This window comes from Ornithodoros turicata, chromosome 6 (genome assembly GCF_037126465.1).
Source record: "Ornithodoros turicata isolate Travis chromosome 6, ASM3712646v1, whole genome shotgun sequence".
Taxonomy (NCBI): Eukaryota; Metazoa; Arthropoda; class Arachnida; order Ixodida; family Argasidae; genus Ornithodoros; species Ornithodoros turicata.
In genome coordinates, this window is record NC_088206.1 from 29033933 (window position 1) to 29050096 (window position 16164).

At 43.8% G+C, this 16164-nt stretch overlaps 1 protein-coding gene across 7 annotated transcripts in view; it reads right to left on the reverse strand.

Annotated features, from left to right (window-relative positions):
• LOC135396493 (serine/threonine-protein kinase WNK4-like) overlaps positions 1-16164 on the reverse strand; it is a 126951-nt gene that overhangs the window by 82075 nt on the left and 28712 nt on the right. For all 7 annotated transcript variants that reach the window (XM_064627500.1, XM_064627499.1, XM_064627501.1 and 4 more), the window contains exons 4-6: positions 11315-11579; positions 3130-3299; positions 2825-3045 (exon numbers count right to left, since the gene is read on the reverse strand). In XM_064627500.1, coding sequence (XP_064483570.1) covers positions 2825-3045; positions 3130-3299; positions 11315-11579 — 656 coding nt within the window. The remainder of the gene's footprint in view (positions 1-2824; positions 3046-3129; positions 3300-11314; positions 11580-16164) is intronic.

Genomic DNA, 16164 nt, shown 5'->3' on the forward strand with positions numbered 1-16164 from the left:
ACAAATAAAATATTTGCGATATTCGATTCATTCGATTCGTCGGCAATTTCTCGAAAGCTCGTTTCTAACGATACTCGGATATAACGATCGGATTTCGCGTTCCCGTCATTATCGTTATAAACGGGCTGGACTGTATGAGCAAAGGTAGCCAAAATGTTCCTCCAAAGTCACACAAAATTGTCATTTTTCAAACGCCTGTATCTTCGGAATGGCACCACCGAGCGCCACCATCTCGGTATATTAGAAGAGCACATTTCATAGTCTTCAAAGTTTGCGTGTTCGTGATATTGTCTAATGAGATGCGACACCACTAAGAGCGAGAAGAATGAGAGAAATGAGAGGCCCTGCGGAGAGAGACCATTGGTTTGCCGCGCCACGTGACTCCTGCGCGCTTCGTAATTGGCCCGCTCCGCTGTTGCCCCTAGCAACCGGCTCCTTTTCCATGGGGTCGTCTGCTATTTGTCCACCGTCGTGTACTCGCCAGCGTGCTTTTGGAGTATGTCTCCAGTGTTCACGTGTTGCGTTTTTGAGTTTCCCTAACTATTACGCGCCGACGATGCTTCAAGGCGGACATTGTAACCACTCGCCGCTTTGACAGCCGCAAGCGAAGCCGTACGCCGACACTACTGTCCGAGTTCTGTTGCCCTCCTGGCATCTGACTTTCCAGGGTAGCAGACCAACCCGCACGAAAGGAGTTCCAAATGTATCTCAGTCTAAACAAGGAATTTCTTACTTTTTCCCAATACACCCAACACATCCAGGGATATTTCCAGGATTTTCGTCTCGTGGTGGGGGGGCTGTTCCGCGTGTGTGTGTGTGTGTGGGGGGGGGGCATATTTTGCAGCTTTTCTGGCTTTTTGGCCTTTCTGGCAGATGATTTGGAGGGGTGTCGCTAGAGAGTTGGGAGTGGTTGGGCTGGTCTTAGGGACGTATGGGGGGTGTTGGGAAAATCCCTGAAAACATCCCCCCTCCAAAAGAAAAAAAAAAAGAAAAGCTGATATGTGTGCATTTGATTGAATGAACACTGAATATGAATGAATATAACTGGGCATGGTTACATTCCCACCACAGAATTCCCCACTCTGCAATCAAAGTAGTTCAGTGAAATTCCAGTTCGATATCCAAATTTTGTATAAATATTTTGTATAGAATAGGTGGTCACCCGTTTCTTATTTAATCTCTTCCTGGTATCTAGCAGGGGGCCGATTCGATGAAGATATCCACGGCCAGTGCCGTGTTCCGTAAACTTTTGTCCCAAGCTGTACCAGCGGTCGCACGGGAGGAGCAGTGGAAGCATCGTTAGCATGTTACAAGTAGAGGGAAATCACTAAAACACTGTGATTGATCATGGCCTGTTGACGCTGCACATCATATGACCGCCTCCTTCCCTGGTTATGTTACGTGTTTGCCAAGAATCGCGTACGACCAGGACCGACTACCACTAACCATTACATGGCACACAATCTCGGCAGTACAGCTTCTGTTGTCATTTTCGACAACATATGCTATGCATGTGAATATGGCTTTTCAAAACTTACATGCGCAAAAAGCAAGTGCAGAAATCGCCTGTGTGTCAGTGCAGACACGCGCCTTTGTAAGGGGAATCCACCACCTATCAATGCACCCATAAAAATCAAATAGTCCAAACTTGGTTTGATGATTTTTTCTAGCATGTACCAATAATCTCATACCACACTGACAATTTGTTGTATTCACCTTTCTCATAAATTCATGTAACCTTGTTCAACTGCAGCTTTTGAATATCTAATCAGATGAGGAGAGGCGACTTATGCAAGCACAACATAAACCCACACACAAGAACGGCAAAACGAAACAAACTCCCGATAGCCACTGCACACGCGCATGCAACCTGCGCTATCCACATGTTGCGTAGTTCTGTATCGTTCACGCGCCAATGCAGTGCCCTATACAGATTTCTATAGCCCTGATATGATCTTCTATGATCTGATAGCCCTATACAGATTTCTCACGTAAAATTTCAGCCATCTATTGCGTGCACTTCACTAGTGGAGTATTGTCAGCAAAAGCGGATCCGGACAACGCGCATCCTGTCGGACTGGCGAGAAGCCATCGAGAAATCGTCTGCGGATGCACTCGATGATTTTGTGTGACGCTGACGTCACGAGCATGGAATGCACTGCTACAGTGCATTCCCAGCGGGAAAACGCTGCATGGGTCTCACACGAAAGGCTCGTGAATTCCGAAAATCTCAAATATTCACAGATATTCGATTTTTATTCGAGAGCCACGAATATAAAATCGTCGAATCGAATACGAATACTGAAAATATTCTACTTGTATTCGAAATACCGAATATTTGCACAGTCCTACCATTGAGATATGAACCTCTGCCTCCTATCCTTTTCCCATTTTAAGATACATAGTTGTTTGTGTTGGCTAAACTATGTTGGTCTTAGAATCTTATGACATGACTGAAGGCCAGCAGCTTGTTGGCCGTAAGTTACACACACACATGGACATAAACGCACACATAAATGTAAAGTGCACGAGAATAATGTCAAAGCAGAGAATCTGAGCTTTGGAAACTAAAGAGAAACGCAGGCTCAAAAATAAATAGTTTTGTTTCTTTGTGCTGAAAAATTCTTAATGTGCTGATCATGTGTCACTGACGGATGTCGCGTGCCAATACTGCAGCATACTAGAAGAGGATAGACTTCTTGCAGCATAAAAGTAGCACATGATTCCCATGGGATAAGATATCTCCTTTTGTGCTTGCACAATAAATTTATCTTTGAGAATCCACTGCTGACCCTCATGGGTGCATTTCTTGCATATGACTTACCAATAACACTTTTTGCAAACGACCGGTTTTTCAGCGTAGCAAGGCCTAGGTCACCAATTTTGACAGATCCTGTTGTTCCCGTGATGAATATGTTGTCACACTTGAGATCTCTGTGGATGATAGGTGGTGGCCTCGAGTGGAGAAAGTGTAGCCCCTTCAGGATCTGACGACACCATGACTTGAGCACCTTCATGTTGATTTTCTTAAAACGACGCAAATACCTAGAAGTGGAGCTTAAGTTCAAGCCAATGCAAGATGATGTTTGCAGACAGGACACAGAAAAAGTGGTTCTCAAGCAAACTCACGTCTTGAGTGTGCCTGACGTCATGAGTTCTGTGATCAGGACAAGAAACTTTCGCTTGGATGTGTTCACCTCCCAGTAGTCAAAGAAGCGAACAATATTCGGGTGCTGCAGCCCCTTGAGCATTTCGGCTTCCTCTCGGAAGCGTTGCCTCTCACTCTTGTTCAACCGTTCCTGCAGTGATATGGCAGCATAAGTGGTATGTTTCGCTTCATGCTTATTCCTGAGCCTATTTATGCTGAGCCTGAAGTTTTAGGGTTTAACCAGATTCTTCCCCGAATTTGCGCTCCGAATTAAATGTTGCCTCTTTAGGGTGAAACCCGATTTCTACCCAGCAAACTGCCATCACTGAAATGCCTGTAGCAATGTACACTAGCTTGTTTTGCAGGAAACGCAGTTACATCACCGTTTGCACCAAACCAGTACAGTTCGTTAGAGTAATAGAGCTTGTTTTTTTTCTCCCCAAACTTAGCATACTGGAAGTTTTTTCACCCGAATTCACATTAGTTTAGAGCAGATGTTTATTTCCCCGAGGTTTACACCCCAAATTTGGAAAAAGAATATTTCCCGAGAACTTCAGGCTCTACTTACAGTGGACTCCTCTTAAACGGAACTCCAAGGGAATGGAAATATTGTTCCATTTAAAGAGGTTTCCTTTAAGCAAAGTACACCGATTTCATGAAATGCAACTTTATTTCAAAATAATCAACTTCCACTACTGTAGGTAGCAAGGAAAAGAAGAATTAACAGCTGTTCTCTTGATAATGAAGTCAAATTCCTAAAAACGTGGGACAAGAAAAAGGATGACAAGTGTGTGGATGACACATTAACCTTCTGAGTGTCATATTTAAAGACGGTACTATGTTGCCAATAAATTATTTTGTTGGAAGTCTAGCACCTGTCCTGTCGTCTCCTCTCTCTGTCCCGTTCCCAGTGCTAGTTCGTCATGCAAGATCAACACCAACACGCCCGGTTTTTCACCTTGATCTCTTCCCATTTTTCGATTTGTTTACAAAATATACCTGCATGCCTGAAAACTGCGCATCCTCTTCCCGCGTCCAGGTTTCCGATATTACCTGTCAGTATCATGTGGCATCAATCACATCACCATTCAATGCACGGCCTGCTATGACAACAGCGTTGACTTAGGCATATCAAATTTCGCGGTTTCTATTTCTGATTTGCTCTCACAATCATGTCCTCGAATTACCCGCAACATTGACGTAAGCGAAACCCCTTCATGTGGCTGTTTTTTGACAGACTTCATGAAGACACATGTGGACGCGAGCTAAGGCTAACATTGTACGAGTGACTGATGGATTGGATTGCACTGCCTATGGCTTCCACCCGGGTTGTCGTACGTGAATGGTAATCTTCGAGATTCGGCGGCATCTCGGTACCTCCACTTTGTTCCGTTTACCCGAAGTACATAAAAGAGGTTGTTTCAATTATCAGAAGATTTTTATCCTTGCATACATAGGAAACCAACCAAAGGTGACCCTATTGTTCCGTTTATCCATAATTTCCGTTTAACCGAGTTTCATTTAGTGGGAGTCCACTGTATTCCACTGTGCTTCACCCATTCTGTGCGTAACCTACACAAGAATCTGAATAATGAACAGAATGCATCTGTGCAATAGTGCAAAAACATCTTGCACTGTACATCTAATAATTGCCTTCAATGTCACTTCGTATGTCATTTCGTACCCACAAAAGCTCAGACCATTTATTTATGGAGAAAAGGACAGTTTTAGCAGCTAGCATCCCTCCTTTTTCTACGCTTATTCTTTGTGAGATAGATTAGCGCAATATTTACACTCATTCTGATCAGTTTCTCACTTGCTCAATACCTCACTTCTCCATAGCATTCAATACAGTTTCATGTAAAGTAGGGGTGTGCGAATATTAGAGTTCTCGAATTCGAATCGAATATCAAACGCTAGAACTATTCAATTTGCGAATCGAATATCCAATATTCGATCTTTCGAACATTCGACTATTCCACGAATATGAACGACACAACCTGAAAGTGGGTTTCACCTGACGCTTCCGTGCATGAGGTGAAGCCTCCTTTACAAAATCGCCCTTGCTGCAGGACCAACACAGGCGGGACAGTGTTTAGTCTAAGATAAAGTTATCCAAAGTTAGTTTTGTAGACGTCGTCTGTGGAAGGGGTGGCGCCCCTCCCACATGAAGTTTAGTGGTGCCGACGAAGGAAATGAAAACGAAACGTTTCAAACTAAAAACGAAACGAAAACGAAAAATTTCAGTAGTGCAACTTTTTAGGGCGAGTGCAAAGAAACTAAAGGGTGTTCATGGCAAAGCTGAGGTAGGATGCCAATTCGTTTGTTTCACAAATGGCCTGTGGTTGTCTAAAACAATTGCAGCCTCATCCGTATAACATGCTACCGCGGACATAAAATTTTGAAACGAACTCCAGTAAGTCTAGGCTCACCTGAAAAGCAGGAAGCACTCATGTAAAATTAAGGAGTAGGGGTAGGGAGAGTGGGAGTGGGAGTGGGAGTAGGAGTAGGAGTAGGAGTAGGAGTAGAAGAATTGCAGGTCTCTCTTGTGACAGTTAATGCGAGAAAAATTACACTAAAGCCATGGGCTACAAAATGGACACTTAGTGCGAAAGTCACATGTTGTAAATATTGCACGAATATTCGATATTCGATTCGGTATTCGGAATTTTTTCCTCCCTTTGATTCGATATTCGATTTGACCTAAAATGTTCGGATTCGCACACCCCTAATGTAAAGTAAAACCACAATAATTCGGCCCCTGTTAATTTGGAAATTGTGACTACTCGCTTGGCACTGACAGATACCTATATAAGTCTACTCTAAGAAACACGCGTTAATTCGGAAGCAGTCACACGCCCACCACACAATTCGGACAGCACAACATCGCGGTGAACCTCCGCAAACAGTGTGCGCCTGAACAATCACATGGACAAAGAAGGCAAAGTGTGTTGCCACAAGGAACAGGCACACTCGCAGTACCGACGTCTACTTCTTGCCTCTGGGGGGGACAAGTGGGGAAATTTGCAGCTGTAAATTTAGAAAGTTTTCTGTGGTCCCATGTTCGTACATTGAAATCTGACCTTGTAATTTGAAGCATTTCTGCAAGACCTGCTGGGACCCTAGAAGTCGGGCGCCAATCAGCTTGCATATCTAAGGCCCTTGGTTTTCCGCGATTCCATGAAATTTCGCAGAATTTGAAATTCATCGCAGAATCCTTCGTTTGGCACAGACAGAATCCCTTATTTTTAGGTGTGTGCAGATATTCGAGTTCTTGAATTCGAATCGAATATCAATCACTCGAGGTATTCGGTTCGCGAATCGTATACCCAACATTCAAGTTTCCGGATATTCGGCTATTAGCCGAATACGAACGGCACCTCCCGAAAGTGGGCTTCACTTGATGCTTCTCTGCATGAGGTGAAGCCTGCTCTACAAAATTGAAGCCTGCCTTACGGAATTGTTCATGCTGGAGGACAAACACAGACAGATTGTAGTTTAGCAAAAGACAACGTTAGCCCAAGTTTATCGTACATACTTCACCTAAGGATGTGGCAGCGTCCCGGCAGTGGGGGATTTTGATTTGAGGTCTGGGAAGTTGCCTTCGAAAAGTTAAGACCCTTAAGTAATGTTTATAGCCAAGGAACAAGAAAGGGTGTCCTAAAGATGTAACTTCCCCAGGGCATGTATCGTAAACTCTTCCCTATAAAATTCCTATAAACTCTGTAGATGCTGAAGGATCTTTCAGCAGGCATAAAATGATTGCAGGTGACAGACCACATCAGAGGAGAACACAAGATATCATGTATGTAATGCTGATCCACAACAGCGCTTTGAATCTGTAATTTTATAAAATATTTTTTGTTCCCACATTACAGTAAACCCTCGTTAACTCGAACTCGCCCATCTCGAAATATTGGTTTCCTCGAATTTTTTTGCCGTTCCGATCCTTGTCCCAATGCTTCCTATGTATTTGGGCCCTTTTAAGTCGAAGCTTTTTTTTTTGGCCCAGTACGGATATCTCGAAATTCCATCACCGGTAGGTCACCGCACCTATGGCTGATAACGTGCATTCCTCGGTCCCCCAGGCTAGGTCAAGGTCAAAGCCTTTCAGTCCTTGCACGGTCCGTGGTTCTAGGTACTCACGCGCCGCTAGCTGTGGCAAGCACACCGCACTCCCCTTTCCACCCAACATCACTCCTCCTCCTCCTCTGCATTCGTCCGAGCGTCTCAGCCTCTCAGTTTTGTTTCGTTCTTCGCTGCGTGATGTCTGAAAAACGCACATGCAAGTCCCTGACTTTGGAGCGGAAGGTGGCACTTATCAAAGGCCTGGCAGCAAGTTCATCAAGCCATTACAGTGAAACCCGCGTACAACAATATTGACGGTAATCGCGAATTCCATCGTTATACGGGATACATCGTTAAACGAGGGATGATGTAAATAGCGCGTCCCCAAAAAGTCGCGCGTCACCCCGCGTGTAGCAAAAGAAAAAGAAACAGATGCTAAAAAAAAAAAAAAATAAAACGCGAAGCTGTGTGACATCGCACTGGCTTGGGAAAGCAGCGATCAGAACTCGTGGAGGGAACCAGGGAACATAGCAGGACAACTTCTGGCAACACTACACGTCACCATTCCGCAAGTCGGCTTCACCTAACGCCTGTGTGCTTTAGGAGAAGCTCGCTTTAGAACACTGTCGCGCAACTCGCAGGTGGAAAGCATGTGCTAGGCCTTTTGAATCATCTCGCGAATTTGAGCAGCGTTGGCCAAATACGGAGACAAAACAGCGTTACCACCTACCTCTTTCACTGACAGTATTGGAAAATGAACAGTCGCCGTCTATTTTCTTGACTAAATTTTTATTTTGGTTTAATTATTTTGATGTGAATTTCGGATTATACGAATTTGTTATATGGATTATACAAATTATTCGAATTTGTTATACGGATTATACGAATTTTTTCGTACCCAGTGAGATTCGTATAATCGAGATTCTACTGTATCTTATCGCGGAGATTTTCGCCGCGATGTTACGCGCACGGGACAGCGGCCAACATCGTTATACGAGCACTCGGAACCGCGGTCTCCATCGCTATACGCGGGTCGTTTCCCCATAGAAACAATGTATATTTTGACGGTAAAATCATGAGCAATCGTTTTACGAGGGACATCGTTATACGCGATATCGCTATCCGCGGGTTTTACTGTATTGTGAACTGTTTCGTTCATGCGCATTTCTGGTCTTCCACTGCCGTACCGGAGCCAGCAGAAGAGTTCGGTGGCTGTGTTGAATTGTGCAACGACGTGATGCACCTCGCACGTTGTGGGGAGAGTTACTTAGAGGACTATGCGCTTGACGGCGGCGATGTTCCAGTAAGTGGTGAACTGAGCGACACTGAAACCGTCGAGAGTGCCCACAGTAGTCACGTGCCAGGAAGAGAGTTTCATGCGTTGCATTCAGGTGCTTGAAGATGCTTTCTTGTTCCCAGACACGAATGCCAAGCAGATTGCTATTACAGAGTTATTCCCTCTCAGATGATGTTAAAACAAAATGGCTTAGGAATTGTTTACAAGCCCTATTACTGTAGGAACGCTTCTTTCTTTACGTTCCATAACATAGTTAGGGCCCTCGGTTTTCGGGTAAAACCCGATAAAGCCCGTTTTTACCCCCCGATTTACATCAAAATAGTTCGGGTTTAACCCGATAAAACCCGTAAACCGGGCTTCCGAAAGTGCAAACCAAGGACTTGATCCGCACACGCGCGAACTACGGCAATCGCGCGACGACTCCCGATTTGCTCCCGACCGCGCCTCGTCTTGCTGGTAAAGTAAACAAAACAGGTCAGGTTTGTAGACGCTTGCATGCAGGTCCGATTTCTAGCGTGAAAAATGTTCCTTTGGTAGGCGTCACTATTTGAAAGTTGGCTTCACCTAACACTTCCGTGTATTGCGGTCAAGCCCACTTCTGCGAGTGCTTAGTGTGGCTTTAAGTGTACGTTTGTAGATTTAGCGGAACTTTTCGATTCATTTATTTGTGTTACGGGAAAGCCAACTTTAACCCATGACGTCATACACTTTGTTTAGTGATTTATTAGGTTAGATTAGTGCGGCTGTGGCAGCTTGCCTCGCACTCCCGACTTCATTATTGAAGTGGCCATGGTCCTATTAATCTAACCTAACTTCACTAAACTAACCTAAGACATCATCAACTTGGTTAGTTTAGTGATAAGTTAGATTAATGGGGCCATGACAGCGTCCCTTGTCCCTCAAAATCCGTTTCAATAATGAGGTGAAGCCGCCTTGCAGAATGGCAACGCCAACCAAAGTAATACCCTGGTTTCGTACCAAAAATGACCTATGTTTTTCACACCCGAAGAAATGTAGTCTGCTACATGAAAGCTTGTGTCAATAAGTAAGTTGAAAACTTCAGTGTTGGATTCTGTACTGTTAGTGCTTTCCGTGGACGTCGGCGAGACCCTTTCTTGTGCTGTTACCATAAACAAAATACAGAAACCGACACTGAAGATCTTCGGTGTCGGTTTCTGTACTTTGTTTATGTGATCTACAGGACTTGACTCCCCTCTTCGTATACGATTGTGCTGTTACCAAAAATAGTAAAGGAATCAGGAATCACGCTAAACAGAGAAGAAACAGAGTTAAGCAACGCTCGGCGTTCCTTGAAGTGGGTTTGCCCGCAATACACGGAAGTGTTAGGTGAAGCCAACTTTCAAATCTTGTATCAGCAAAGTACGCGGAGTAGTAAAGAGGATGCAGCAACAGCCAACGATATACGAGGCATACCAACGCGAGCGCGAGCATGCTCTCAATGCTCATCGATGGATACAGTGATGGATGCAGTGGTTATACAGTGAATTATCTACCAGTCTCTTAATAAATATTCTTTCACTTAATTTCAACACTCCACAGACCGACCGCTGTGGCATCGCTCATGATCTCAGTTGTCTCGCGACGTATACCCCCAATTATTAATTAATTAATTTCAACACATAAAAGTTTTTTTTCACCCGAAAATACATCACTTCTCAGTATATCACCCGATTTTACCCTGTTTGGCAGGTCCTGATTTTCAACCCGATATTTACCCCCCGATTTTCACAAAAAATAAAACCCGAAAACTGAGGGCCCTAAACATAGTGCATTGTGGTAACATCGTGGCAATGTAATTTTTGCTGTTCACTTAACTCGAAACCCCGCTTATCTCGAAATTTTTCCCTGTTTTTACGACTTCAAGTTATCGGAGGTTTACTGAATCCAAGAAAATAAAGTGTTTCCCGTTTCAAGCAGCCGTTGACTGCTCGCTGCAGAAAACTGCAGAATTTTCAATTTGCCACAGCAGAAAACCGAGGGCCTTATGCATACACTCCTTGCCTTTGCGTGTTTCCTGCCCCTAGCTGCAGGGGCACCTCATGCTTGCACCCCTATCATCACTATGTCATCCTAACACGGCGACATAAGGCCATGCCGAAGTACCAGACCCTCACAATGAAAAAAAGGATAGCCATCATAGCCACATTGAAGGACTGAATGTGTTCAAAAGCAAGCCTGGCATATTTGTCTGGTGCGCTGTTGCTGTTGTTTCCAGAATAGTTAGGTTCGCTTAATTTTGTGCACAACTTCGTGGAAGAGAATGGCGCACACAGTGCCTGATAGATCTGATATACCGCCTTCAACGAACAATTAGTATTGCTGATGCCAGATACTGAACACGGCAGATGGAGACAGGTGATTTGCTGCACCTTTAGCACTCTTGCACATGCCCCTCTCCTTGTTCAATAAAGGTACGGTTCTAGCCAACTTGTCAGAGTTTCATTAATTCAAACACCCATTTAATTCACAGTATCTGCGACTGTAGGCTTTCATATATGATCAGGAAGACTCTTTATTCTCCTTATTCCTTTATCCTCCACGTTTTGCTCCCTTGTGAATGCTTTTCCAGTCACTCTATAGCGAGCAAACAAGCGAAACAATTTAACATAGCTCGGAATAACATTATGGCCCTACTACATGAGCACATGCTGAAATGTGCGCAAGAGATTTTCTGTTTATCCCCTTCAGCATGGAAATTCAAGCAGCATTTCACTTTAATCACGGTGTTCTGTCATTTCACTGAGACCAAGTTCAACATCTTGCTTTCAGCATATACATACCTGGAGCTCACACCAAGCCACTGCTACTCCTGTCGCTGTGTCTAAGCCCTTGTAGACAGTCTTGAATGACCCTCGGCCAATCTCCTCCTCGAATTTCAAGAAGCGACCATCAGGAGACGTGTCCCTAGCCTGAACATCTTCCTCTGGTGCACTTTTTTCCACAGGCAGAGTTGCTTTATCAGGAGGTTCATCCTCCCGTATAGGAGGTTGCTCCTCTTCCTGGCCCCCCTCCGTAGTCTCCGTGTGATTCTTCCTTTCACTGGACCTGCACAAGCTCATATTGTAAGTAGGGCCTCATTTTTTTTTGTTTTATTTTTCAGCAAAATTGGGGGTAAATATCGGGTTATATTTTGCTTCAATAATTCGGGTGTCATCAGGTTGAACTCAACCTGATTCAACCCAATTCTTGTTGAATCGGATAGAATCAGGCGCAAGTCTTCGGTTTATTCAGCATAATACACACAACACTCCAGTAGACACAGAGTCCATGCATGTAAGAGGCAACAGGGTCTCTGTTTTGACAGTTTGTATGAGCACATTTCTGCATTTACAACACAGTTTCCAAAGTTGTGTGTTAGTTGTGATGACTTCGGATCCCCCTGGTCCAGCAGTTTTCGGGGAAATATCGGGTTAAACCCCGTTTTTGCTGATTTGAATCGGGGGGTAAATATCGGGCGTAATCGGGTATAACCCTAAAAAGTCAGGCCTTAATTGTAAGGTACTCTGCACACAAATAACGGGAAGGTTTAAACCACGAACGACATTGCCGAACGCATTTTGGTTAGAGTGCTGGAATTGAAGCAAAAACACTCACTGTATTTCTCACCACATTATGCCATTATGCAATTATTCAAGCGTGGCAGAAACCTGTCAACGTACACAGTGCTGAGCTTCACAATTCCATTTACAGTCCTCCCCACGGCTAGCTGTAACCTATTGACATAATGCACATTGCAGGCTTTAAGGGGGGACATGGCTTTCAAAACAAACTTCTTTATTTATTGGTAGATCTTGATGGAACTTGGTATAAGTTTTGATAATGCCTCCAAAATGAATATCCCAAGATAACACAGTGCTATCTTACAAAGTTTTTTTTTACAATTTCTTTTATCTCCACATCTCGTGGAGGGCCTGCAGGATTTACAAAATGTGATAGAAGACTGCTTGAGCTTTGGGCGTATCCCCAAATGTATGCTGCATGGCATGACATTCGCATTTTTTTAATTTGTAGCACTAGAATTTTTAGTTTCCAATATTTGTCATCTGGTTACAATCAATACAGTGGTCCTACAAATAGATAACTGTATCCCAATTTCAAAATGGAGTAACATGCAAAACCAAGAATGTCATGGTGTACAAATAGCACCAATGTGCATAATAAAACAAACGGGATCAAATTAGGCCAGGTAGTTGCTGAGATATCAGCTCCACAAGCAGAGCAGGAAGCCAAAAAACCCCTTTTGAGAAAACAGCATCTGAAGTTCTACGTTGGCATATGCCACACTAAAAAGCACCAGAGTAATACTTTTTGGTGCCCTTCTCAAAAATAATTTCTTTGGTCTTCCGAATCAAAACTTTAAACACTACTTTGATTCCAGAGTGGGGAATTCTGTGGTGGGAATGTAACCCAGTTATATTCATTCATATTCAGTGTTCATTCAATCAAATGAACAGATATCAGCTTTTCATTTTTTTTTCTTTTGGAGGGGGGATGTTTTCAGGGATTTTCCCAACACCCCCTATACTTCCCTAAGACCAGCCCAACCACCCCCAAATCTCTAGCGACACCCCTCCAAATCATCTGCCAGAAAGGCCAAAAAGCCAGAAAAGCTGCAAAATATGGGTGTCCCCCCCACACACACACTGAACAGCCCCCCCACCCCGAGACAAAAATCCTGGAAATATCCCTGGATGTGTTGGGTGTATTGGGTAAAAGTAAGAAATTCCTTGTTTAGACTGAGATACATTTGGAACTCCTTTCGTGCGGGTTTGTCTGCTACCCTGGAAAGTCAGATGCCAGGAGGGCAACAGAACTCAGACAGTAGTGTCGGCATACGGCTTCGCTTGCAGCTGTCAAAGCGGCGAGTGGTTACAATGTCCGCCTTGAAGCATCGTTGGCCCGTAATAGTTAGAGAAACTCAAAAACGCAACACGTGAACACTGGAGACATACTCCAAAAGCACGCCGGCAAGTACACGACGATGGACAAATAGCAGACGACCCGATGGAAAAGGAGCCGGTTGCTAGGGGCAACAGCGGAGCGGGCCAATTACGAAGCGTGCAGGAGTCACGTGGCGCGGCAAACCAATGGTCTCTCTCCGCAGGGCCTCTCATTTCTCGCTCTTGGTGGTGTTGCAGCTCATTAGACGATATCACGGACACACAAACTTTGAAGACTATGAAATGTGCTCTTCTAATATACCAAGATGATGGCGCTCGGTGGTGCCATTCCGAAGATACAGGCGTTTGAAAAATGACAATTTTGCGTGACTTTGGAGGAGCATTTTGACTAGCTTTGCTCATATAACTAATTTTTGGGGGCACTTTGCGACAGTTTTCAGCAATGAAACTTCGGGATAGCAAAGAAAATGAACTATACAAGCGAAAAGTATGACTTTCAGGAAAAACACTTTTTTGTCATTTTCCACCTGTTGAAACCCGCGTCCCCCCTTAAAGGAGTAAGGAAGTGACATTTTGTCACTCGAAGCCATACTTCAGTCATCAAGCGCCCATGCACAATATTTTTGCTGTACGGTGCCTTATCAACTCTGGGATTCAGTTTGTCATGAAAAGCTATGGAAGACAAAAGATTTTTATTTTGGTCACGAAAATCAATACTCTATTTTTGAGTGCTAGAAGACATTTTGTTTCTTCTTGGACATGAGAATAGTACCGTGTCTACTCACATAATTTACGCACTTTTTCTCCCCCAAAATGTCCGAAAAGTTGGGGGTGCGCAAATTGCGTGGGAACGTTCATTACGACAGTCAAACAACGCAAAATTTTAGCATGCGGTCATATAGGCTCTCGGTAGAGCAGATATTGACATTATCACCGCATTGTGCAAGCACAGAAGCACCCAAATACCGCACAGCCGCCGATGGTCAGGAGGCAAAATGCCGGCCCACTGAGGCTCATATACCGGTGAAACCCGTTGAGACACTGCTGGAAGACGCCGCTAGTAGCACTTGATAACCGAAAGCATGCTATGTTCACCAACTTTGGCATGTTGTGCTGTAAGGTTTGTCGTAGCTAGACCCTGAAGTTTTCGGGTTTTATATTTTTCCAAATTCGGGGGGTAGAAATCGGGTCAGTAAATTGATGTCGAAAATTCATGCAAATTCGGGCAGAAAAATTACCATCAGACTGAGTTCGGGGAGAAATCGGGCGTTATTATAGAATAAACGTTCACTGTACCGTTTATCCAGAGTGCCAGAAGTAAGGGGCAGTCGCATATTTTGTGAGAAACTAGTATGTCGATGCCTTGAGGTGCCTAGCCTAGGTGCAGTTTTGCAGGTAGAAATCGGGTTTAACCCTAGATAGGGGAACCTCAATTCGGGGTGCAAATTCGGGGAAGAATCGGGTAAAACCCTAAAACTTCAGGCTCTAGTCATAGCGTGTTTGTCCTGCATTTCTTTCTGCATTTGGCAGTTCGAGTGACGGTATCATCCATTGCGTCAGTGGACCATCACCCGAAAGTGTGCGCAAATCAAACAAAAGCATCGCGATAACTTCGGTAGCACTGACGGCATTACGAAAAGCATTCTCCACGGTGAGCGAGATGCGTATGCCAGATATCCCCACGCAAAAACGGGGGTGCGCAAATTACGCAATTTTTGTTTTCATTTTTTAGAGCTAAACTAGGGGTGCGCAAATTATGCGATGGCACAAAATATGAGTAAATACGGTAGAGCTGTGCGAATAGCAATTCAAATCCAATACGAATACGAATATCTTAGAGATACTGCTAATCGAATTTGAATTTTAATATTCATTTCAAATTCAATTCAATTTCAAATTGAATTCAAATATTCCCAAAAAGCCCCATTAGAATATTTCAAATATCTCACTTCGGAAGATTTTTTGTAACTTCGTGCCCATCGGGAAACTGCTGCTCCTAATGGGGGGCCTACAGCTCAGTCAGAATAAATTATAACAAAAAGAAGCCCATTTACTTCAGGTATTGGAACAGATATTGTATTGCTGGGTGCACATCCTCTGGTATATTTGTTTGCATTTGTACTTTCCTGTACTTTTTAGAAACTGCAAATATTTCCCCTCTGTTACTATATGCAACTCTGGAAGTAGTGAATACATTTATTGGCACCTATAATGCACATTGTATATTAGAACCTATAATGACCGATAATGTAGGCACCGGAAACCTTCCAATCACTTGTGGGAGTGTGCTTTGTGTGGACCCATGGAGGAACATATCGTGAGCACAACTACGAGGAGGGAGTTATTTTTTCGGGTTAAACCAGATTCCACCCGGGTATTCTACTTCATACTACTTTGTACTATTACATAATTATTAAATACTAGAGCTGTGCGAATAGCAAAATTTCCAGTGTGAATCGAATACGAATATTTTTGACACAGTGCGAATACATTTCGAATATTTATTTGCATGTGCGAATCGAATTCGAATATTTACTGATGGCAGTTCGAATATATTTCGAATAGCAATTTTTTGTAACAAGTGTGGCCAGCAGTGGATTGCTACTACTTAGGCGTCGGTTTTTCTGTCTGAATAATATTCAAAGAAAGATTCCCCTATCCCAGGCATCCAAACGCGCGTTATGTTGCTGGAATGAATTGCTTTAAGTGGCATGCTGCTGTAGAGCACA